Below are 25,825 nucleotides of genomic sequence, written 5' to 3' on the forward strand. Positions count from 1 at the left end.
ACTTATTTAGGTTAAGAATGATTAACATTGCCATGAATTGATAGACAAGAAAAAAAAAAAAACTGAAATTAAACATTGGATGACTCACAGGGAAAAACCTTATACCGTGAGTCATTTGTTAATTAATTAATTAATATAAATGTAAATAAAATAAAATAAAACACAGAACAATCGTTTAAGACAATATATATCTAATCATCCAAAGGTATTTATTGTACGTACATCATGATAATGCCAATACAATTACAACATAATTATCCTTTCTTTCAATAAATAAATAAATAAATGGTGGAGATCTTTTTGTTATCCATTAGCACGTGGGTAACCATTTTGTCATGTCTCCATTTTAATTGGAAAATAACATATAGGGGGAAGACATATTGGCCAATGCAATAAGGCAAGCATTCAAATCAAGCCACCGTTCATAATATAATAGAAGCTATGAGGTTCTTCTATTATTTTCTTGTCGGACAATGCCAGTGATCTTCCTTCGGCTCTCATTATTTTAGGTTCATATGAAATTGGAATATATTTGATTTCAAAATTGATGGTCTTGAATTTGAATTTTGTTATATAAATTGTAATATGGTAATTCAATCATTTGATTATTCAACAAAAATAAATATTTATAAAAATTGTTACATATATATTTTTGAGTGACCGAACAATAAAAAATAAAAAGATATTTCTCTTATAACTATAACAAGTAATTAAGAAGTATTATTAATAGATTATCAAGTCTAAATGTCGGTAAAACTTATGAACTGATACTTGAATGCAACCATGCATCGATCAATTACTACCATTGAAAAATGTAGACTGGCCGATGTTGACATCATACCTTTCAAATTGATCAATTAAGATTCGCAAAATGCATGCCTTCCACTCTTACGTGCATTTGTTGGGTGCCTGGACCCCCAGCAACCTAATTCTATCTATATCTTCTTAAATGCTAATTCCATCACTTATGTAAACTACAGTGAAGTAACGATATACAATTAAGACCTTGTCAAACTATTTCTATATAAGAAAAATTACCGAATCGGTAAAAACAGGGAGGGAGCAGCCAATCTCAATTCATTCTATTATTTACCAGCTATAATTTGTTAAAATTGAACAAATTTAACCTATCTAGGTATACTAAAGATAATTCTTTTGGATTGATTTAAATCTTAGGATGGACGAATAAGGTTAATGTGCTAGGAAATTAAATGACTATATTTTATACAATCCAAAATTATATATATAATCCACGAGAAGTTAGTCCAATCAGTAAGGGAAAGAGCTCTCTTCTTTTGTCAATCAAATTTCAATCCTTGTGGGGGAGAATTTTAATAAGAGTAAAATTCTAAATGTATCAAATCAATATGAGAGAATATATCTTTAAAATCGTTCAAAAAAAATTAAATTTAAACAAAATTTGAAAGGTATTATAAAAAAAATTATGTATACAGAAAATCATGGTCTAAAAAATAATTGACTCATGATTGTGGTTAACTTATCGATTATTATTATTATTATTATTATTATTATTATTATTATTATGTGAGTTAAGGTCAAGGGCATTTCCAAACAGCTACATGTACTTGAATTTCAAATTATGACATTAAACTTTTGCATGTAATCATTATCAGAAAGGTCCAAATTAAATTATGTGATAACGAAAAGGGAAGATGAGAACCTTAATTGCCATTACCTGCCTGTAATATACCTCTTCTTGTTGTTGCTTTGTCAAATCCAGAATGCATGCTCAATTACCGGCAAAAAACAAAGATATTAAACCTTCTGTCTAACCAAGGTTTTATCTCGAAATAATTGAACCGGTATTTCCATAATCAAGTGATAGTTAGATTCATTGCATTATTGGAGCAGAACTGGCAAAACTAATTTGCATTATTTGATTTGTCATTAATGTTTTAGAAGATTGACCTTAGTTTTGAGTTTGACAATGAAATTTTTTTATGAGCTTCGTTTGGAAGAGCTTGATAATATTTTTGTGCCATCAAATTTATTGTCTTTATATTTGTATGCATTTTTCTTCTTATTTTACTTCATGAGCATTTCTTGAAGCTTTCAATTAGCTAGCTAGGGTTACAACTTACAAATTCATAACCTTGTATATTGCTTTAAAAAAAACCTTGGAAGAAGTTAAAAAAAAAAAAAAAAACCATGTACAAGAGAGAGATAGTCAAGGATATTAATTAGCTTTATTTTCAAACCATCACCTAGTTTTCTTAATTTTAAAAACGTTAGGTTATATATTTCAAGGGGTAAGACTTAAATAAAAAATTAATTGCAATTCGTGAAATTTTTTATTAAAAATATTCAAATCAAAATTTATAAATTGATAGAGTTTAATGAAGATATCAATAATATATAAAAACAATTATTAAAAGTATAGTCCATAATAAAAATTTGATTATTATTTATTAGTTGATGAAAATTCTATCAAAATTTTTAGTAAAAATACCTAGTAAAAAATATATCAAAATTTATTTAATTTTTTCAAATTTTATATATTTGATTTATATAACAAAAACTTTCAATCAATAATTTTAAATTTTATTTTATTATTTTTAATAAAAATTTTTTCAAACTTCCCCTAAAAAATTTTATCTAAATCTCTCCCTATTTTAAAAGGCATACCATGTAATAATATAATGCAGGTGTTTGTAGGGCAGCAAATCGTGGTTTTTTTTTTTTAATTAAAAAAAAAAAAAGCTGCCTAGCTTTAATTAGGAACCTGATCATTTTGAAGAACTACTTCATATTTTAAATTTTAGCAAATTAAATCTAGCATCATACAATAAATTAATTATTCATTTTAATGAAACAAATTAAGAAGCCAAATTTATTGCAGAAACAGTAAATATTTTAACCATAAAACCATGTAACAGGTGCAACTGACCATCAAATTAAATTAATTTTCTCATAAATAAGTACAAGACTTACCCTCCAACTAATTGCAGGGCTTTTCCTATTAAAAATCCGCTATGCTCCGAAGGTTTAATTCTCATGGTTTCATTGTTCTTTTATTGGTTATTATGGCATATTCAAGAACACTCTTACAAAAGCATCGTCAGTTGAGGTCGTCCATGCCGCGTGGCAACGTGTGAATATTAAAGTTTTAATGAACTTCCAATGCCAAAAAGTTTTTTTAATCGCATTTTTTAAAATTATTCTCTTATCACGCTGCGTGCCTGTCGTTTTACGACTAGATTTTCATAAACCGCAACCATAAAACGATAAAAAGAAAAAAAAAATTTCTTACCATGCAATTAAAAGAAAGATGAGAACCCAAAAAATTGATGGTGGAGCATGAACCGGGCGGATCCGACCAATCGGCCGTTCGATTTCAGTCACCATCTGTCGGGTGTCCATAGATATATAATTAGAGAAGGATGATTGGATGAGAATAGCTATGGCTTTAAGTCCAAGGCTAGCTGACCAAAATTTTTATGCACAGCTTGGTATAGCTTCAGTGCTTGTCTAGATTTTATGTATGTTGGGTTCATGCCAAATCGATTTCATTAGTTAGAAGAATACAGTGACATCATAATATTGGCAAATGATACAGGATAGGTACGATTATTGATCATGATTAATCATAAGGAAGAAAGCTAGCTAATAAGGAAAATAAGGTAATTGGGTTTGGGAATGAAAACACAGGATGTGATGATAAGGAAAAATTATGGACTAGAAGCATAAGTTATGAATTAGATGAAGTTGAATCTTGAACTTAATTTGGTTGATTAATGCGACTAGTTTTAAGAAGTGATATTAATCGTTAAATTTTGATATTAAATCTTAGACTTCATCACGTATCCTCATATTGCCTCTTCCTTTGTACCAAAAGAAATTACATCAGGTTCTTAAAGGCAAAATAGAAACAGTTGGGTAGGGCCTAATGACGGCTTGCCATTAGCTGGATGGAAAGCTAATCTGGTAATGGCACTTTCCATTTGACTGCAGTAGTTTACATCAACCCCCTCTCTTTAGTCTCCCACCTATATATACACTGCACTTCCATTTCATCTCTAAATCAAACTTGAGAATAATAATTCTCTTATCTTTCTTTTTCCTTGTTAATGCCTGATTACCATGGCTTTAAGAAATGCTTTTCTTTTTCTTTTCTCTTATATTCTTACAGCTTTCCTCTCTGTTTCGGGGCGACCAGCCACTTTTCTTGAAGATTTTAGAGTCACTTGGTCCGATTCTCATATTAGACAAATCGATGGAGGGAGGGCCATCCAACTTGTTCTAGACCAAAATTCAGGTTACACTTTTCGTGGGTCACTTACTATATTTTATGCAAAACTTTTTCTTTTAGAAATCTTACACTGGATAATATTCATGATCAACTAATACTATATGTTACCCTTAATAATCTTTCTTATTCAATTCTTTTTCTTTCTTTTTTTTTTTTTTTGGCCAGGCTGTGGATTTGCTTCCAAAAGGCAGTATTTGTTCGGACGTGTCAGCATGAAGATCAAGCTCATCACTGGTGACTCTGCCGGAACGGTCACGGCCTTTTATGTAGGCTATATAATCTTCAATTAATACTTCTCTATTTTTAAAAACTGAAAATAAGTAATTATTTAACGGTACTGATTGGTTTTCATTTTAATTCGGATTGCAGATGAATTCTGATACAGATACTGTGAGAGATGAGCTAGATTTCGAGTTCTTGGGAAACCGAAGCGGGCAGCCTTATACTGTCCAAACCAATATCTATGCTCATGGAAAGGGTGACAGGGAACAAAGGGTTAACCTGTGGTTTGATCCCGCTGCAGATTTCCATACTTATACAATCATGTGGAACCATCGTCAGATTGTGTAAGTTCAACAGCTATAGAAATCAGAAACATAGCCGATACTTGCATATGGTAGTAGTGGAATGAGAGGAGGAAAGCGACAGAAAAAAAGAAAAAAAGATCTCTCAACTTATTATATCAACATTTTATAAGACGCTATAAAGTTTTACATATAAAGTCAAGCATGATTAGTTGGGATGATTTTAATTAATGATATCCAAGTATTAGTTGTATTAAATTGACAAATGGTTATTATTAATGGGTTGTGAAATTTTAGTGGGGTGTTTTTACAGGTTCTATGTTGATGAAGTGCCAATCAGAGTTTACAAGAACAATGAAGCTAGAAATATCCCATATCCAAAGCTCCAGCCTATGGGAGTGTATTCCACACTGTGGGAAGCTGATGATTGGGCAACAAGGGGAGGCCTGGAGAAAATTGATTGGAGCAAAGCTCCTTTCTTAGCTTACTACAAGGACTTTGACATTGAAGGATGTCCCGTGCCAGGGCCAGCAGACTGTGCCTCAAACCCTAGGAACTGGTGGGAGGGCACTGCTTATCAATCCCTCAATGCCATGGAAGCCAGAAGATACAGGTGGGTTCGTATGAATCATATGATCTACGATTACTGTACCGACAAGTCCCGTTACCCGGTTACCCCGCCAGAGTGCATGGCCGGCATCTGAAATCCTATCCAAAGTTCCATATCCAACTCCACTGCCCAGAATATTAATATACCATACGTTTCATGTCATACTTTACGTACATGCCTCCCTTCGTATAAGAGAGCCATGCAAAAATTGGGATTATAAAGTGAAATAAGTTATTCTTGTGTGCATATAATTGTGAAGTGAAAGGTGGGATTCCAGGAATGGGCAAAGTCAATTTCTATTTGTAGACATGTATTATTGTCTGTCTTTGGTGCATATTATTTTGTGCCAATAAAAGCTTTCATCAAAAGGATAATTTATTAATTTTCTTTTATGTTTTTATTTTTTTTTCATTATTGTACCATCCAATTCTCAATTTTCAAGTATGTGTTCTTAATATTGATGCAAAACAACAAAATATATTTATTGGAAGGAAATGACAGGACGCTGGAAATTCACTAGTGTTTGAAATATTTGCTTTGAATTGATATGTCAACAAAATATATTTATTGGAAGGAAATGACAGAACGTTTGAAATTCACTAGTGTTTGAGATATTTGCTTTGAATTGATATGTCAATGTCCTCCCCCCCTTGATGTAATGTTTTTCACTTCAATGTTTGGCCAGTATTGGATTCATTTGGTCCCGGAAATGCATAAAAGCAGGTTCTTGGTTAGGCATGTGCACCACATTCAGAGTCCCAGGCTGAAGGTTAGTCATCGATCTCGATCATATTATTTGTTTGGAAGGTGCTCATTTCTATGTGAGGTCGAAATTATGGCCTTTATGTTTGTCATTAATTCGAGAAAGAGAGGATTCCATACTTGAAAGAGCTGGCCAAAGATATAGCTGCTGATTGAGTTTTGCGTTAATGACACACGGATCAAGCAAGAAAAAAAAAAAATCGAGTGCCGTTGGTCAAGAAGATGAAAAAAAATGGGTAGAGAAAAAGACGAGTTAAATCCCCACCCTTTGGTCATTCAAGGAGTCATTTGAGCTGCTAACATCCTCAAGTAAATAAACAACTTGGGCAGTGCCAACTATATTCATTTTTTAGGTGTATTTACTAGGACTTACAGTTTAGGGTCCCAGCCCGTATAAATCATGATACGACCCCCCAATCGACTGCCTCGGGGCTGCCATTAAAACTAGAGAGCAGGGACCATCCTGTGAAGCAGCAATATCTTCAGCAACTCCATTCCATTCTATCAGATTTTAACATGCTTTCAAAAAAATCAAGTGCAGAGATGGAAATTGTTCTCCAAAACGTGTCTCAGTTCCCATAAAAGAATCCCCAATGTGAATTAGTCATATGCGCACTTGACTTAGGCGCCTAAGTTTCCACCGAGAGCTGTCAGGCAGTCGATATGCAGAGAAAATGTGAAAAAAAAAAAAAAAAAAACTGCTTAATATGCCCAAAAAAAACACTCGTTTGAATGAATTGGCAACAAAGCCAAAGAACTGAATTAATTGGCAACAAAGAATCTAAATTCCAGGAAGGACCACAAATCAAATGAAACACTTCTTATCAAAGTCAATAGGGCCTAACATAAGGTCAGGACTAAACATAATGACGGGGAAGCCACCAATAATTGTTGGTCACAAGTCACAGTAAATGAAACAGTAGCGTACAAGCGGGCATAAATATACATTGGATGCTGTGTTAGTCTTATTTTAATGCTTTTGATTTCAGCAAAGGTTAGACCTTTTAGCAAAATGGAAAGGATTTTCAGAGGCTGCGTGCACAAAAGCTTTAATCTTTCAGCGTCTACAGTGTATGACTTCAGAAGTTTTGCTGCTATGGCGGTTAAGAAATTTATAGGCCTCTTCTCCTCAATGAAAGGTTCTCTGGACAGGATGAATCAGCTCGGGATCTTTTATTAGGACTAATTAGATCCCTAATTCTTGATTTTGACTGCAATTGGCTCTGAACAGTACGGGCAATGCCCAAACAGAACATTGAATGACCTGCAACACAAGCATTCACAACCATAAGTCAAGCAACCAAGTCGCCATGATGGTATGATATGAGATGAAAAAGACCCCTAGTGCTAGTTTAGCCTTTCAACACCATTGAAGATCAGTTTTAGATAATATTTTTGCAAAAACTAATTGCAGATAATCTCACACATCAAAATGTTTAGATAAATTTGGACTTGTTTGAGCATTTGGAAGGGCGAAAACATATAATAACATAATATGACTCTGCTTATCAGCTAATTAAAATCAGGGGTAGGCACAAGCAATGAAGTACATCCAAAGCCAATCCAACTTACAATGTATGAAAACACGATACCCTGAATCATGTAACTGAAAGAGTCATCTGTAAAACGACACCAAAGAAAAAGCAAAAATGCTCTATGTCATCAACTTATCAAACCTTAACACCATTCAACCTAACTGGTGAAAGTAGCTCCACGAATTTATCAGACAATGTTTTGGATTATGTATTTGTGCCTTTAAAAGCTTGGTAAACATAGTAGATGCATCCAAATCCCAGAATATATCCACATTACATCCATCTTATATTGCCCCTTCAACTTTCATGTAGGTCCCTTGATCAGAGGTAGTGCCAAGTACCTAGTTGAAACTGAAGAATATGAGGTCAGTAACAGTGGATATGAGGTCAGTAACGGAGGATCCTACCTCTATGCAAGGGCACTATGTGTACTAGATTAATAAGACAAAAACAAGGACATGAACAAGGATTAAGTGACCCAACTTGTTTGCATGATTGATCATACGGGTATTGGTAGCCATATGACAGAAGCAGGAAATTCCACAAGCAATCAATGTTCAACTGATCACAACACATAGCGAATAGGAAATAAAATTACACTCCCACATGAACTAGATTAAAAGATACAAGCACACTAAGAGCTCGACATACTGCCTTGTTGTTGTGATAGAACGCAACCAGTCCACTAGGCACGTGCTGTGGAAAGCCTTACTGCAACTGTTATTCTCGCAAGTGTAATCAGTTGCATTTCCACTATTAGGTCCAAGCTCATCGCCTACATGAACATTTGATGGTCAAGTCTGCAAACAATAGTTCAGAAACATCTAAAGCATGTAAAGCATTACCAATGGGGAGATATTGAGCATAACAGATTCCACATTCAACTAGATGATTGTTTTCCTCTTCATCGACAGGCCTTGGTAATTCAGTCTTCAGAAGACACTCAAGATTTTCTGAAAAGGGTTTATCCCTTATCCTACACAATTAATCAGAATATGTAAATATAATAACTATATCAATTAAATGCAATTTTTATAAAAAATATTAACTTCTTCAAAAGAGGTTCAACAATTCTACTATTACAGCACTTGAGAGAGAGAGAGAGAGAAAGTGAAAGGGAAAGGAATAGCTCTCTCTTTTAAAACACAAGAAATAAAAATTACTACAATGGAATGAAACCTATTCCTTATCCAACATGATTTTATAAGCTTCCAGCCTAGTAGTACGAAATTAGATGGAAGCCTTCAAGAATTTAATTGAGCTATACTCTGTTAGTAGATAAGGAATTAACAGATTGCATGCAGAAAATTATGCGAATGTATCTGTAATTTTTTCTCCACTGTTAACCACACATTCACTTCACAATTGCAAAAGCTAAAACCTAAGATGAGAGTCAAGGGCATACCATCTACTGATATTTCTTTTCCATGTCTTTTTCAAAGAGTTCACAATAGTACCCGAACCCATAAAACGGCACCTACCACAACTCAAAAATTCGTTACTAATACTGAACAAAAAGCAACTTGCTAGCAGCTTTTAATACAATTTCATATGAATTCTTACTCTGGCAATGATCTAGGGTCATTGATATCAATGGACAATATGATGGAGCAATCATTTCCTGAGGAGCAAATAGTTAAACCATGTGTGCAACAATAACAGAGGGGGGCAAGAACAAACTAGCATACATAAGAAGATGTGATGAAATAATGGCTTACCTATGTGAATTTGGCGATAAGACATGGCACGTGATGCCTGCTTTGAATCAACAATCTGAAGAGACCTGTCAATCTGATCCAAAGTAGACCAGAATCCTTGAAGCTTCTCCAGATGCTGGATGCAAAGGGAAAACTCCTAAGTACTACTATTACCAAATAGTTAAATAGGCCTTAGCACCAAAAAGTGATTTGAAGCAAAATGGAACTGTATGTGGTTCAGAAACGTTGAAACAAGTACCTCCTCAAACTGTTGTACCAACTTTTTCAGTCTTGAGTTCATCGACCATTCTAAATTGAAGATATAGGGGGCATCCTGAGGACAGAACAGAGTAAGTATAAAAGACATCTAGGCCTCCATTGGAAGAATTAGGACCAAAAAGATTGATGACAAACCACTGAAACCATTGGTGGAACTCTAGGATAGGCTTTATCCAACTGAATTTCCATGACATGTGCTCTTCCCTTCTTATCTCTAGCACCGAAATGTGTAAGAAGGATAAGCAACTAGTAATAAATACGATACGGACATCAAATATAAGATAAAAAGATCAAGTTTTACAATATCAATACTGAAATTCCAACAATAGAAATATCTTGAAAAGTCATATAGAGATCATATGGTGTATTCACGATTTTATGACACCAATATCAATTATTTGTCAATTTCGAGAAAATATATCCAAGTCTTCAAGATATAGATACAGCCATTGATGTGTCAAGCACATATTAAAGATATAAAAAATACATGATTATAACATTGATAACAATAAAGGAGTACAAAACAGCTAGTAATTACAGGTTCATTACATAACATTTTTCACTATCTTAAGAAAATCAATATTCCATTTGTTTTCAAAAACTCAAAGGACTATCATGACTTATAACAGGCAATTGCACTAGCACTTGCCCACAAAAGCTATGCTTAATCACTCAGCACTCACCTGATTCCAGATTCAGCAACTGCAAATGGACTTTACTCTTTCAGTTAAACTGAAAATCCAATTTAGATTCCCTAACTCTCATAAGTTAAATAACACCCTCCAACAAGGAATTTAAACTGTTCCCGTCAATTGTGCTCTGAAGCCCTAATTATCTACTTAAACCAAAGAAATCATGGAATTAATAGCACACTTTAACACCATTTCTACTTGTAAGTCCATCTATTATTTATTTGACACGATTAATTCCAGACATTATGACATAGATCATAATCCAAAAAACCAAAAGCTTTTCCATTCCTCTAGAAATTGATATTGAGTAGATAGTGAATATAATCAAAAGTTACTTACAGAACACGGAAGCTAAGGAAAGTTAGATCTCCGCCCAACCTCACCAAATGCTCCCATCCAACCTCTTCTATCTGTATAAATAAAATAACATCACGGTAAATCAAACAAAACCCATAAAATGCTTTACATTAGAACAAATAAAAAGAAAAAAAAATGTATAAGTGACCTCTGAGTAAACGGCGTGGTAAAATGAGGACAACTTAGCCAACTCTTTACATCTAGCCTCTTCATTAACTTCCTGTACGCAGAAAAAGGGTACAAAAATTTGAAGCAAAAATTTTAACAAAATTTAAAAGTCCGTTATTTCTAGAAATCCAAAATATCAATTATCTTATTTCTACATCTTGTGTAAACACCACAAAGTATAGGAGCCCAAATTCGTTCAGACATTTTCACAAACACTTCGTCAGAAATTATGAAGATGGAGTAAAAAAAGCAGAAATAAGAATAAGCTGAAAGAAAATGAAATTACCATCTGCCTCTTTCTCTAGGAAGAAGAAAGAATGTAAGACGCTGCGCTATTGTTTGGCTAAGGTGCTGTTATGGTGACGAGTACTTAAGCAGCGTTTGTAGCGGCGGTTGCAGGCGTTTCTGCTTTGTCTCCTCTTTGGTACCTTTTGCCGTTTGGTTTTGTGTCTGGTTTGAGCGGGAAAGTATTAGATTACTACTACTAGTAATAGTACCACAGTTTTCTTCAGAACGGTGCGTATTATAAAAGCGTGTGTGCATTCATGTATATTTTTTTTAACTATAAACTCGTGTATTTTTAATGTACATTATATATGGAATAAATTACTTCTACATCCTCAAAGTTGGAAGTGAATATGGTTTAGGTTTTTAAATTTTAAAAATTAATATATTGGTCCCTTGATCGTAATGAAACGATCTTTTTATCAATAAATCCGTTAGTTGAATAATTAAATGCTAAAATTATTAAAAATATATGATAAAATATTTTTTTACTTAATATTAGTAATTTTAATAATTATATAAAAATAAAATTACTTTTTTACCCTTAAATTTTTAATAATTTTTTATTCAATTTTAGGATAGAAAAAATAACTTTGTATCTTAAAAATAAAATTACTTTTTTTTCTTTAAATTTATTTATAGTTTGTTTAAAACACACATCTAGATTATAAATCATCATAAAATATTTCATCGTGTATTTGTCATTTATTTTATAATATTTTGTTATCATAAAATATTTCTTCAAGTTTTTTAGTTATAAAATATTAATATACAATTTTTAATAAAGTATTATAAATTTCAAACCACCACTTATTAATTAAAAATAATAAATTTAATTATTTGACAACTAAAGATTTTCATAAACCGAGCCAAATTTCAAACTACCACTTATTAAAAGTCTTGTTTAATACTTAGTTTGACTCACCCATTAAAAACTCGAATAGAACTATTTTACTATTAAAAATTAAAATATTTAAAATATTAAATATTTTAATATTTTTAAATATATTTTAAAATACAAATTAAATAAAATATTTTATTAACAAAATAATAATTTAATCAAGTAGAATTTAAGTTTTAAAAATAATATTTAAAACTTAATTCAGATCGAGCTTCACTTGTAGCTTTTATTAACAACTTAATTTATGAATAAATTTAATTACAACTTAATAAATTTTTTTAAAAAAATTATTAATTAATTTAAAAATTAGCATCACAAAAATTATAATAATAAAAATACATAAAAATTAATATCAAAAAAATAAATTTTATCAAACTTTTATTTTTTTATAATCATTTTATCTCTTAACTTTAAACTTATAATATTATCTATCTATTATCCTACTTTGTAATTTTTTTTTATCTTTTTAATTAGACCAACGATTTGACAAAAGCAATGATTGTTTCATTACCACTGGCAAAGTATAGGGGTTAATATTTTAATTTTTAAAATTTAAAAAATAAAACTATAAGCACTTCAAACTTTAGGACAATGGAAATAATTTACCCTTTTATATAAAACAAATAAGACTAAAATAATAAAAGTCATTGAATTTTATCATTTTACTTAGATAGTTTCTTATATTTTTATTATACCTAAATAAATTTTTAATATTTAATTTGTATATAAATAAACCATTAACCTTTAATTTGTATTTAAATAAGTTCTTAACATAAATTAATATTTAGTTTGAAATAAGAATTTATTATGATAGAAATCAAATAATAAGGGTTTGTTTGAATATAATAAAAGTATAAAGATTTATATAAAAAAATTGTTCAAGGATTTTTCAAGTATTTTAGCCAATTATTAAATTCAAATTCATATTAGATTTTAATCATTTATTCCTTATTATTTGCTTTTGAATAATTAGTAACTTTTTTGAGTCGATGTCATAAGTTGACAGACAAATACAAAATTACTTTTAATTACTCGAATTGGAGGAGAAAACTTGATTCCCATCAAAATTTAATTAGCTTACTCGAGATTCACTTAAATTTAATTAAAAAAATTTTGGTTAAAATATTAAAATAATTTTTTTGAACTATTCCATTTTTTAAAATAAACTATTATATTTTTATTATACTCACATAAGCTTTTATTTTATTTTTTATTTATACTCATATAAACTCTTACTTCAAACGAAAGATTAATTAATGTTAAGGGTTTATTTAAGTAAAAATTAAAAGTTAAATACTTATTTGTATATAAATTAAAAATTAATGGCTTAGTTAGATAAAAATTAAAAATTAAGAATTTATTTGGATACAACAAAAGTATAAAAATTTATTTAAATAAAATAATAAAGTTTAAGAGTTTTTTTTATTATTTTAATCAAAATATTTTTACTTAAAAATTTATTCAAATTCAATATATATATATATATATATAAAAGATGGATCTACTTATCAAGAGTAAAACTAATTTAGTTCCATATCCTTCTATATTTTACTAATTTAATCGTTGAATTTTATATTCTATTCACTACATGTATGTTAATTTTATACGTTTATTAAATATATTTAAATATATCATATACGAAACAAATGCTATATTATCGTCTTTGTCCTCATCTCTTGTCCATTTAATATTTTAAATTTATATACATCGTCATTTTTATCCCCAAATTTTGATATGTATATCTATTTTTATTTAAATAAAATATCGAAGTCTTCATTAAATACAAGTAAATTGACATGCTTGACTATACAATACTTATAAGCAATAATAAGTAGTATAATATTTGTCCCAGCTAGCTATGCGACTGGTCAGGTTGATAAGGATTAACATCTAAGTAATACCCTGACAAAACGAAATGAGACATGTCAAAAGAAACATCAGAAAGGCCCCAACCAAAACCAGACAAGCATATAATGAAATATTCATAACATATTTGTTTTTACGCATTTGCATGCAAACAAATATTAATTAATTATAATTCACATACTGTTAATTATTTAATAATTTGCAAAGCTTCTTATCTCTCTATTGTCTATAAGCACGCGTGAATTGATGAAATAATTAGCAGATAAGATAAAATAATATAAATTCTCTAGTTTAGTAGTTAGCTTAGGTTTGTTTGCTCTTTGTTTTCATCATCGGCATGCTTCATTGATGAGAAGAAAAGTGCATGGCATCCGCATGTAATTTTATATAATTAATTATATAGTTACCTTAAATATTTAAAAATTAAAAACAAACCCTACTTTGATGAGAATTGAGCAACTAATTATGGTGGTGTGGTCTCACCAGCTCAGGAATATTTTAGTTTTTGTCTGATTATTGGATATAACTTTTTAATTTATTATTAAAAATAACTAACGTATATAGTTCTCATTGTTGAAATTACTTGAATATTCTTGTGTTTTTATTAAATATGAAAATTATATTGTGTGAACTAAAATCCATGTTAATATATATTAAAATTATAAACTTTAAAAAATATCATAGTTGTTTATGGTTTTCTAAGTTTAATGACCAGATATTTACTGGAAGACTGATTGTATGCATAACTGACTTGGAAGCTAAGATAATTTTTAATAGAAAGAAGGTTAAAGATTAAGGAAAGTAAGATTTTGGGATGCATTTTTAATATTAAGTCTGTAAAATATTATATATAAGAGAAGGTAAAAAGAATAAGAGGAAGAATATAAGGGAGCAGATAGAGTAAAGGGTTTAAAATGAGATATATGTGGTATGATTTTATTTTTTATATTTAATTTATGTTGATGTGATCATTTATTTAATTTTAATTAAATATTTAATTAGTTGAAGTGATTACCAAATTAAACAGATACTGTATTAACGGATTAGATATTGATTGGATAATTAAAATATAACAATAATAATTTTTATACATATGAAGTTATAAGAGAAAGCAAGAATTCGTGTATTGAACCTTAATTCTTTAAATTATAATGATGATTAATAAACACTAAGTCAAATCTTAAATAGTGTTTTAAATTAAGCACATATATATATATATAAATATATCAAATATAAATTCTAACCTTTCTTCAAACACGAATGAGATTTATCTAGTTATAAAAGCAAATGGCTTGAGTTTGTATAGTTAATTGAAGTCATATTTTGAAATCGTATCCTTGTCATCATTTCAATTCGAAGGGAAGGTTTGCAGTAGATTAAAATGGGATTAGCTCAACGAAGAAACCAACTTTGGTCAAAAAAAAAAAAACAAAGAAAGCAACAAACGGATAATTACTTTACCCAGTTTCATTCGTAGGGACATTATGATTGATGTACGAAAATAATATAATAATTGAATAAAGACACGCCATGCTTATCATAAGCATGCTACAACAACCCAAAAAAAAACAAAGACAACTCATGCAACCACATGTCGGACCAGCACTACATTTTAAAACATAATAATAATAATAATAATAATAATAATAATAATAATAACAATAATAGTATAAGCATCTTTCCAATTTTTTTTTTTTGGTCATTTTCGTTTTGACAAACCATCTAATTTGTTGCTAGAATAAATTAATATTCATATTTCAATGAGCAACATCTGCAAGAAATTGAAAAAAAAATTAAAGTTGAAGCTGTCTTGGAACTTAATTTCTTGCTTCTCTACCTGTTATGCAGAGGATTTGCTCCTGTAGGGATACCTCTCTTGTCCTCAAAAGTGTTATTGCAAAAATTTTTGCAGAATGAATCAATCTGAGAGAATTTGTAAAGTTCACGAGCGGCCGCGGCTACGGCTCCCAAATTTGCAAGAATCAGCAGAACCACTAGAAATGTAAATGCACCCATACTCATCACCATTCAACAAAACTTGAGCTCAGTTGTCAGCTGATTAAAACCCGATGAACCATGGCTTGACCACAACAAAATGTCTGGAAAAGATCTTCAGTAACCATATTAATAGCTGCCGAAGGAAGCTTCTGATTCTTGATGAAGGTAGACTGGCATACTACAAGAAAAAAAAAAAAAGCAGCTTGAAATCTTGTTTTAGATCCCTGAAGGAATATTGAATGAACCTATTTAACTATCAGGAAATTTAAGCAAAATGAGTTATCAGAAGAAGCCTGAATTTGGGTGATCCACGGATGTTTTGAATCTACTTTTCAATGTCTGGTTCGTCTTGTCCACAAGTTTTTTGGGACAGTAGTTACTGTTGTACTTGGCTACCATTTAACCTTGAATGGAAAGCCAGTGGACAGATTCTAAAGAACCATATCTTTCTTATCCTACTGGACCTACTCCAGTTTTTTAATTTGTCCGACAAGCTCTGAGCTCCCAACAGTTACACCAATCTCAAGAACAGATGGTATCTTTACAGAAAGCACCTGAAACACACGCCTGAATAATTAAATTTATCAACCATAGCCTTGTTTTAAGTTGTTATATTATATTATATTTATTATATTATATATAAGCTTTATCCTTTTGCTCTTTTCATTTTTAATGTTACATATACTTTCATCTAATGCTGGTTTTATGATTTGTTCTAATTTATTGCTGGTTTTAATGTTACACACACTTCTATCTCTAAGAAATGATTTGTTCTAACTTATCCATTTGGACCTCTTTTAAATCAATCTTCAACAGATAAGGTTTCCGTTTATATATTCATGCTCAAAAAAATTATCATTGTACCATCTCCTTCAGTCTTCTTCTTATACAAGATCGACGATAATATATATTTATATATTTCAATTAATAAATACTCACTTCTCGTTGTGACATGTGAAAGATATGTATTGTTCAATAAACAATTATATTAAGGAGTATCTTAAAAGTATTTTTAAGAGAAAAAATATTTAAATTAAATATAATGATTGACTAATAATTTCATAATTTTCTAAGGATTTATTGAAAAAGAAAGTATATGTATTTAAAAGCCTTAAAATTATTTTCATTAAAAAAGAAAATTGCTACATGTGAAACAACTTACAAACAGAATAAGATTTATCACTTGTCATATTTTATGTGCTTGAATGTTGCCAATGCTATCAATTTTAAACATAAGTTGAGACATTAAAGAAAATAAAATAATTAAAAAGAAAAAGTGATATATGCTCTTTTTATATCCAAATAAACTAGTTTCGAGCCATGGCCCAAGTTTTAAGTGTCAAGCCCGTTTGATGATGGGAAAAAGAAGAATTGGGCGGCATGACCTTGTGATTCTTGCTAAGCCGAAACCAAATCCACTAATATTTTCCTTTCTATTAGAAATACTTTATTAGATGTTTTCCAAAATTCGTAAAATGCCTATATATACGAAACAAAGTAGAAATTCTGTGTATAAACAAGGGAAGACATTAGAAATGGAGGGGCAAAAAAGAAAAAAAAAAAAAGAGAGTCAAGAAGCACATGCATGGGGCTTTCAGAGCTTACTGGTCATAATTCAAAAGATTTTATCAGCTTAATTATTGGTTCTTTCTAAAAGCTATGTTTGATATTTTGACCAAGAATCGTGTTAGGAATCTACCCCAAATCTAATTTCCTTTAAACATCCTTTTTCCAAACCATTATTTTTTCTTTTCATTTACATTGCAACTTTCCTTTTTACATTGGGCCAAAATAGTTTGAAAAACCAAAAAAACCAGTCAAAGAAGAAATTTCCTGGCCCCATAGTAGGTTCCAACTTACATGACGGTGATATCATTCCTGTCCTAATACTAAATCCATGCCATGATTTAGTGTTTTGAATTGTCTAACCTCAATTCTCACCCATTTAACTATTTCGATTACCAGAAAACAAAGCTGAAAAAGCTAAAAAGATTACGGGGACCCATCAAAGATAATTGGATAAATAGAAAGCGTTTCAGGCGTGAATTCCTGATTAGATCTGATTGAAACTATCTATTAAGACTACAGAACCATAAAAGGTCTTAGTCGAAGGTTTGACAAACTGCCTTATCAAGTTTTCTTTCTTTTGTTTACACTATTTTTTTTTTTTTTGTTTAATTATCTTTTAATGGGGGGATTGTCGTCCTTTTGGGGCCATCCTAATGTTATTCATATGTGATTTGGTTTCCCTTTGGATAATGGCTTTGATAAATATGAAACATGGCAACGCCACAGTTCCCTACCAGTCTTCTCGCTGTCATGTGCTTGATGGGGTCAGCTTGTTGAACTAAATTTTACAGGGACCCCATATTCATGACTTGATTTGGAATGTTCACATGCCATGCTGATCTCTATTTGATTTTGATTTTCTCATTTCCTCAGTGCATGTTTTCCATTCTTAATGCAAGAAAAATTGGGTTAAGTTTGAACGACTGAGTTAGCTTCTCTGATTAACTTCTTTTACGGTTTATGTGGAACATGAAAATTTCATTGACAGTTGACACAAACACTCCTGCCCATATTGAATGTGATATAATTGTAAAGAATATATTTAGACAAAGAAAAATTATAGCACTATCATGATTAAATTTTGAAAATTTATCAATTTGAGACAAAAATGCAGCCGACATCATAGAACAACATGTGATACAAGGTCTACAAAAAGCTTATTAATGAATTACATGACCAAAAGATACATTTTCTCTGGCAGCTAACATGTGATTTTTCAAGGTTTTACAGCTTTCAAGCTCGAAACACAGTTAAGAAACGGGAAACACAAATTTAACAGTCTTGTAAAATTGTCCACATAGCTTCCATTTTCAAACGACGACAGCTTTCAGTCTGTAATCTTCTACAACAATCATACGTGTATATAATTGAAAAATGGCTAGTCATCATGTGTTTTTTTTCTTTATGGTGTCCTTAATTCCCTTTGATAGTAAGAGAAATGACCCCTTGAAAGTGCCCAAAAAGGAAGAGATAGTCCTCAAAAGATACCTTATTACATCAACAACAAAGGATTTTATTTTATTTTTTTTAGTTGGGAAAACAGTAGTAATCTTTTTGCTGTGAAAACCAATGACTACCAATAAAAAACATGGGCCAAACTTACGTATTCCAATCATCTCTTGTTTAAGATTCGCCACTTATTTTAGAAAAGAAGTCATAGAATGATAATAGAAAAAGAAATTACATGTATTTATATTTAAATTCCAAATTTATTAAATGTTATCATGATTGCATGAATTAATTAAATTTCGGATTTAAGATATGCCACTATAGTTTTAAGTATAATTTTTTTAGTTAAAACGATTGTAAATTTACAAAATAAGTAAGTTTGAAAGAGAACACAATGGAAATAGATACCTGCCGACGAACTTACTACATTTAAAATAGTTAGATGGAGCCTTTCAAAAGCAAATCCCTTCATGTCTTGAAGAAAGGAAACAAACCACATGTTGTTGATATCATTGGGTTTTGATTTCTCATCTCTAGAGTTAATTTAAGTAAGAAAGGCAACAAATCACATGTTGTTGATTGGGTTTTGATTTCTTATCTCTAGAATTAATTGAAGTAGGATATCATTGTAGAAGCAACATGGACCTTCTCCCATTTCCTTTCGACTTTATTTTGCAATCTTATACTCCATAAATAGGAATTTCACTAAGTTTGGCAGTAAGTCATTTTAGCCTTCAAATATAATTTTTGCTTTTTTTAAATTTGAATTAGTCAAAAATTAAACCATAATCACTGAAATTAAAAGTTCAAACACTCAACAACTGATCTTTATTTAAAAGAGCTGATCCATCCCAATTTTCACCGAGGAGTCATAGTCTAGCTAGTTTAATCAATAATATCATAAGCTAATCCCTGCCTAACTCTAATTAAGATCTGGCCCTAATTAATCAAATCAACTACTAAATCAGTTTATGGTTAAAGTCATTTATATATTCAAAAGTCCAATCCAAGTCCAAAAAGCTACACAATTCATCATTTGACACCTTTTTTTTTTCCAAGTAACCAGACTAAATATAAATAATTTGATCTTGACAAAGTCTTTTGTTTTTTGAAAATGGCTGATAAAAGCTTGATTGGTGCAGGCAAGAAATTGCAATCAAACTATCCATAATTGGAGGGAAGTCTCATTCAATAAAAAAACAACACGTAAGTTCATATATATATATATATATATATATATCCTTTGCTGTTTCATTATAACCGGATCTTGTTTGCATTAAAAACCAGCTTAGTTGCTATCAAACCTTAATAGACGGAAAAAAATACAAATGAAATAATGCAAAGATCTGTCCCATAATGCCATATATAACTCTTTGGTATAAAAAAATTGGGTTCATGGACCGACAAATTAGCCAACACAAGACAAATGTCTTTTTTGGTGTTTCCTTTGGGGTATAATTACGTTGGCACACACGTAAGGCAAAACCTTTAATTATGTAAAAGTGGAGATTATTATTTAATTATTATTAATTGAAAAACTTTTTATTAATTTAAAGGAGATATGTCAATTTTACCACTCTAGAATTTGTTCTTTCTCCACTTGTATATTCATCACCCCATACAAGAAAAGAGCCAAAAGTAGTAGGCATAACAAATAATAATCCTTTAGCAAACGTCAATGAATAATGAATAATTATATTTTATGTTTGAAGTTCAAAAGAGGGTTGGAGAGTTCATAAAATGATGATGGCAATGGTAAAAAATTGGTGACGAAAATGATGATGATAATGATGATGATGAGAATGAGGGGGCGAGAGTAGTTTCCTGGAAAGTCACCCTCTTTTCCAGGAAAGTGCTCTCATCATTTTATTGGTCCAACCAAAATTTCAGGCCATCAATTGAAAGAACGAAAGAAAAAAAAATAGTATTTTTTTTAATAAAATGATCAGAAATTTCTTATCATTCATGTTACTGTCCACACCAATCACGATAGCTTGCCTATAACGTATACATGTATTACTTGCAAAGTTGCAAGAACCCCATGACTCAAGACCCTCCACTTGATTAATAATGAAACCTAATAGGTTCCATTATTCTAAGGTGGAATATCTAGCTTTTGGGATTAGATTTGGAATTTTAATCAAAAGGGAATTTGAGAATTGAGGGGCAGGAGAAGAAGCTAAGGGAAAGGAGGGGGGGTCTTTAAGGGTCGTATGTCTGACCCCCATGGAAAATCTCCATAATGAGATTGTGAGAAAAAAAAGGAAAGGGGTGAGCCCTTGGGACATCACGTGGTGTATGACCCACCAGTTCCCTTAAAGAGAGGGCATCTCTCGAGATTATGGGTAGCCCTACAATTTTTCCTCTTTTTTTTTTTTTGCTTTTGAGTGAATCATCCATTCCATTCTTTGTCTACACGCCTCTCACCACCCATTTTTTATTTTTCTTGGCTATCTCTTGCTTTGTAGCCTTTCTCTGCTCTCCTCTCATGTATGAAGACAACCGAATTAAAGACAGATACACGTGAGCTAACCTCCTTCTCCCCACACCCTTTTCCTCTCTCACTTAATCATAACCTCCAACTGATTTATCATTATCACAATTTCTTCTTCATTTGAGACACCCAAAAAGGTGGACACTATTACACCATGAAAGTGGGATGACCCATTTGTACTATTCATTCAAGAATTACTTAATTTTTTATACTACAAATCTATTCAACAAAGATACATAGATAGATATTTATTTATTACTACTAGGAATTTTTTTATTGTAATAGCAGAAACTTGCTAGAATTTTTTTTTTTTGACAAGTGTGTAAGAAGAAGTTTATGAGCAAGTGTGTATGTAAAACACATGGTTGATTTTCAACTTACATGTCCAACAAGATTTCTAACTTCTTAGTATTTGAAAAAGCTTAAAAGGAAAGACAATGTAAACAACCATTATTTTCTTCTATTTTTTATCAAGAACCTTGTACAAATATTGGGGAGATTTTTTCTAGATATTGAAAAAAAAAAAAGTCAAATTGTGTCATCACTCATCAGACAAATTTTAAATCATCTTTTTTTTAATCACTTTCATCCATATCCATATCCATGTGATCAAAGCTATCAATAAAAATTTAAGGGGAAATGATCAAAAAACAAGAAGTCTATCATTAGACAAGGAACAAAAGAATCAATAATAAATACTAACAGCAATCCCTTCATAGATACTATATCTTTCTAATTATTATCATTTACAAACATATATTTAAAAAGATGAGGAGATTGATCAGTAATTATACTATTGATTTTTTTCTACAAAGTAATTAATTACACTAATTTTAATTCACTAAAAGCCCTTTAACCAAAAAATAGAGGGGTTGTGGGTCTATTTTTGTTTTCCTTTCTTTTGCTACTAAGTTTGATCTAACAAACTTAATCAACATGCTGCAGAAGGATTGGTGAAGGGATTATAGAAATGAGGCTTTGAAGCCATTGAAAATGGGTTCTTGGAATTGCCATCGCCAACGCCACCAATTCTTTCGCAAGATGGGCACATGGTGAGAGTAGCTGCTGGCATGTGCATGTAAAAGGGTTGAGCCAGTTTCAGTGCCTTGAGTTCTTGTAGCTCCCTTTGTAGTCTCCTGTTCTCCTCTGTCAGGGTCTCACAACACTTCTTCAAGAACTCACAGTCCACCTCTGTTTGCTTAAGCTTTGTTCTGTTCGAGAAGAAAGCAAAAATTTTCATGATTTGTTCGATAATTAAAAAGTAAAGGCAAAAACTTTCTACATATATCAACGAAAGCCTGCTGCTTTGAAGTACATGTTCCTTGTGCTTTATGCACAGGTTTACTTTGAGCTGAAAATGTTGTTGATAATGTTTCTTTTGGGGTACAAAGAAGCTTTTTCTTTTCGTGCGTCTTTTGGGAAATTTTCCCAGTTATGTTACTGTTTAATTTGTTGTAAAAAAACATTTCTGGATTATGGTTTTAATCGTAAGGATCATAAAAGATGATCAGTTTACCTGGCTCTCCTGTTCTGAAACCATACTTCAACTTGTCTAGGCCTCAGGTTTAACTGCCTTGCTAAAGCTTGCTTTTGCTTCTGTTAGCATAAAATGAAAAGATTAATCAGTAAATTACTATGATAAAACAACTAATTGATCAAACTGATTGAGATAAATATATCAGATAAAAGAATTGGAGAGGGAGACAGCTTACAGGATTGAGAGTGCTATGCTGTTTGAAGCTTTCCTCGAGAAGAGCAGATTGTTCTTTGGAGAGCCTAAGTTTCTTTCTTGCATTAACACCGTCTTCATCTTCATCACTGATTCTAGAGGAATTCTTCTCTACCTCTACTTCTTCGCTGCTAAGGTCTCTCTCCCTCTTGACCCTACCACTAGAAAACGAAGAAATAGCACTATGAGAAGAAGCTTGACGATACAAATCACCGGCGACAGGTTCCTCATGGCGATGAAGATAACCATCAATCTTTTTGCTAGCAGTAACTTGGTAACTCTCACCCGAAAGCCCCAGCGTCAGGAATGGTTCAAAACTAGTCGCTGCCGTAGCTGTTTGTTCAAACTTGAGACATGATGAATTCTTGGGCGTTTGATTGTTGGCCTTAGATGGAGTTTCCAGGGTCGAGGAGAAGCCTAACCTTAGAACAAGGCCTGTATTACACGCATCATCAAGACCCATAAAGCTGAAATTTTTTGTTTACCAATGAAGTTGGTCAGTTTATTTTAATATGTATGCGAGCTGAAGAAGGAAATAAATGAAAGAGAGAAAGAGAGAGGGGAAGAAGAAAGGGGGAGCGGTTTGAAAGATATGAGGGTGCAAAAGGGTCTTAAGAAGGGAAGAGAATGACTAAGACTTTTTAAAGGGGAGAGTTGAGTGGGTGGGTGGCTATGATTATTAATCAAAGGAATTAATTGAGTATAGAAACGAATCTGGGTATGAGAAATTATGAATGCTCCTCCTCCTCTCTCTCTCTCTCTATACAAAGGTTGACCATTTGCACCCCACCACAATTATCTCCATTATATTAACAAATAAACAAGGCAATCTCGCTCTCTCTCTCTCTCTCTCTCTCTCTCTCTCTCTCTCTCTCTCTCTCTCTCTCTCTCTCAAAGCTATAGAAATCCCACAATTCACATGGCGATGGTAAACACATCAAGAGAATGATCCGTCAGCACTTCACCATCCGTTAACGTACCAAATTTAACTATTACGACTACTCTACTATCACTTTTTCTTTTTTTCCAACAGTGGCTGCTTTTTGTGTACGTATATTGTTTTACTTTACATGCTTCAAAATTATTAGCCAACTTTTGCTTTGTTTTTTTACTTATTTCCCAAACATCCTTAATTGTATTTTTCTTCTTTTTATTTATTATTTTTTGTTCAATCTTTCCCAAACTATATATGGGCTATGTTTTTGAATCCATTCAAAGATCACTTATGCTATAAAATTTCTTTTCACAGAAGAAAAGGTTGATAATGTATAGTGATAGTTGCATTAATTTGGGTAATTATTAAAACCGGCTGCCTTAATTTGAAAATTATGATATCAAGAGAGGACAATACATTATTGGATATGAACAAGTTCCCTTTACAACAGACCACATGAACTGTCTCCCACTCCATGCCTGGTTGAACTGGTTAGAGATTGGTATCATGTCACCTTGCTTACCAAATATTGCGCTTGATCCATTCTTTTTTTTTTTTTTAAATAAAGAAGCTGGTGGGCAGTTTTTCCCTTGCTTATTATGAATGTGGAGATTAGAAAAGGATACCCACTATCTCTTATAGCTTGAATGATCATGTGTGGTAGTTTCTTTGTTTTCTTGTTTGTTGTACAGGGAAAAGAAAAGAAAAGAAAGGAAAAGTAGGTAGACACCATTGGGGAGTTTCAAAGAGTTTATAATGGTGCCAGAATATGATCCATGAGCAAGAATCCGGATCTTTGCTTAACTAGAAAGTTGATGTGGAAAGTTTGGGGCCTACTGCTACTGCCCTCCAGTCCTCTCCAATACATTGTTTAAGCACTTCCCAATAATGCTTTGTCGGCTATACTGATTAGAAGTTAGGTCACCCATTAAACATGATTAAAACTCTAAAATAATACAAAACAAAACAAATCCATATATCACGAGATCAACCTTTTGTTAGTTGTTACTGGCTAAACACCCCCCCAAAAAAAACATTTTTTTAAAAATAATTGACATAAAAATTATGGGAATTTTGCTTTCATTCAGGGACTTTGATGGTGTCCCCTGGACCAGCCATTTATCAGAAAGGTGCGGTGCACTTGTTTTCTCTATAGTTTAATATTTTTTTTAAAAAAAATTAATTTTCAGCTTATCAGATTTAACACTTTGGATCAAAAAGTTGTAATAATATTATTATTTTAACTAACCAATAGGAATTTGGCAAGCTATTCTGTTCTCTGATTCGTCAGTTAGATTATGCTTTTTCTTTGTTGATATTCGGATTAGGCTGAATTTTGGTGTGTCCGTATGTGTACGGTGACTGCGTATATTTTAAAAGCCGAGTCAGCCGACGCTAATGAAAGATCCGCCGTTTTGCATTAATAAGATATTTTGTCGAATTTATAGATTCAGTTTTTTTTTTCTCCAAAAATCAATAAAATTGAATAATAAATTAACAAAATTCAATATTAATCCATATTACAGTGCCAAAATTCACCTTTATCTCTTAATTTTATAATGTATGATTTATTTTGTATTTTAAAATATTTTTATTAATTTTTTAATTTTTTAATATGCATAAATATATCTTATTAGCAGTGTTTGAAATAATTTTTATATATATGCTAAAAAAAAAAAAGAAACATGCATGTTTTAAGTATTTTG

The 25,825-nt window shown here is 31.3% G+C and overlaps 3 protein-coding genes across 5 annotated transcripts; 1 reads left to right on the forward strand and 2 right to left on the reverse strand.

The window, feature by feature from the left end:
* The first annotated feature begins 4,031 nt into the window (after positions 1 to 4,031).
* LOC111316166 (putative xyloglucan endotransglucosylase/hydrolase protein 6) lies at positions 4,032 to 5,796 on the forward strand. The gene is made up of 4 exons (XM_022918178.2): positions 4,032 to 4,276; positions 4,436 to 4,536; positions 4,640 to 4,836; positions 5,108 to 5,796. The coding sequence occupies exons 1-4, from the start codon at positions 4,102 to 4,104 to the stop codon at positions 5,496 to 5,498; spliced, it is 864 nt and encodes a 287-aa protein (XP_022773913.1). The 5' UTR covers positions 4,032 to 4,101; the 3' UTR covers positions 5,499 to 5,796.
* A 1,097-nt stretch (positions 5,797 to 6,893) lies between these two features.
* On the reverse strand, positions 6,894 to 11,389 carry LOC111316167 (zinc ion binding protein). 3 transcript variants are annotated; one of them, XM_022918180.2, is made up of 12 exons: positions 11,181 to 11,384; positions 10,875 to 10,946; positions 10,709 to 10,779; positions 9,813 to 9,891; positions 9,658 to 9,732; positions 9,420 to 9,534; positions 9,265 to 9,322; positions 9,107 to 9,178; positions 8,547 to 8,677; positions 8,353 to 8,476; positions 7,739 to 7,785; positions 6,894 to 7,430 (listed from the first exon to the last, which is right to left on the reverse strand). In XM_022918180.2, exons 1-11 carry the CDS (start codon positions 11,181 to 11,183, stop codon positions 7,782 to 7,784), a joined length of 804 nt encoding a protein of 267 aa, XP_022773915.1. In that variant the 5' UTR covers positions 11,184 to 11,384; the 3' UTR covers positions 6,894 to 7,430; positions 7,739 to 7,781. The 3 variants fall into 3 exon arrangements, with proteins under 3 accessions (XP_022773915.1, XP_022773914.1, XP_089609608.1); XM_022918179.2 differs by lacking the exon at positions 7,739 to 7,785 and having other exon boundaries at positions 11,181 to 11,389; XM_089753482.1 differs by lacking the exons at positions 6,894 to 7,430; positions 7,739 to 7,785 and adding an exon at positions 7,911 to 8,052 and having other exon boundaries at positions 11,181 to 11,355.
* Positions 11,390 to 22,096: 10,707 nt separating this feature from the next.
* On the reverse strand, positions 22,097 to 24,086 carry LOC111317031 (homeobox-leucine zipper protein HAT22-like). Its single transcript, XM_022919336.2, has 3 exons — positions 23,169 to 24,086; positions 22,973 to 23,052; positions 22,097 to 22,667 (listed from the first exon to the last, which is right to left on the reverse strand). The coding sequence occupies exons 1-3, from the start codon at positions 23,646 to 23,648 to the stop codon at positions 22,388 to 22,390; spliced, it is 840 nt and encodes a 279-aa protein (XP_022775071.1). The 5' UTR covers positions 23,649 to 24,086; the 3' UTR covers positions 22,097 to 22,387.
* Between the last annotated feature and the right edge of the window lie 1,739 nt (positions 24,087 to 25,825).

This window comes from Durio zibethinus, chromosome 24, assembly GCF_047325235.1.
Source record: "Durio zibethinus cultivar Kanyao isolate XHJ-2024 chromosome 24, ASM4732523v1, whole genome shotgun sequence".
In the NCBI taxonomy this organism is placed as follows: Eukaryota; Viridiplantae; Streptophyta; class Magnoliopsida; order Malvales; family Malvaceae; genus Durio; species Durio zibethinus.

Coding starts and splice junctions, on each gene's coding strand:
- LOC111316166 (XM_022918178.2), top strand. CDS start 4,102: ATGGCTTTAAGAAATGCTTTTCTTTTTCTTTTCTCTTATATTCTTACA. Junction 4,277..4,435: donor TGTTCTAGACCAAAATTCAG/GTTACACTTTTC, acceptor TTTTTTGGCCAG/GCTGTGGATTTGCTTCCAAA. Junction 4,837..5,107: donor TGGAACCATCGTCAGATTGT/GTAAGTTCAACA, acceptor GTGTTTTTACAG/GTTCTATGTTGATGAAGTGC.
- LOC111316167 (XM_022918179.2), bottom strand. Junction 8,477..8,546: donor TGCTCAATATCTCCCCATTG/GTAATGCTTTAC, acceptor ATGTTCATGTAG/GCGATGAGCTTGGACCTAAT. Junction 7,431..8,352: donor TCTATCACAACAACAAGGCA/GTATGTCGAGCT, acceptor CTTGTGTTGCAG/GTCATTCAATGTTCTGTTTG.
- LOC111317031 (XM_022919336.2), bottom strand. CDS start 23,648: ATGGGTCTTGATGATGCGTGTAATACAGGCCTTGTTCTAAGGTTAGGC. Junction 23,053..23,168: donor AGCATAGCACTCTCAATCCT/GTAAGCTGTCTC, acceptor TTATGCTAACAG/AAGCAAAAGCAAGCTTTAGC. Junction 22,668..22,972: donor TTTCAGAACAGGAGAGCCAG/GTAAACTGATCA, acceptor CTTCTCGAACAG/AACAAAGCTTAAGCAAACAG.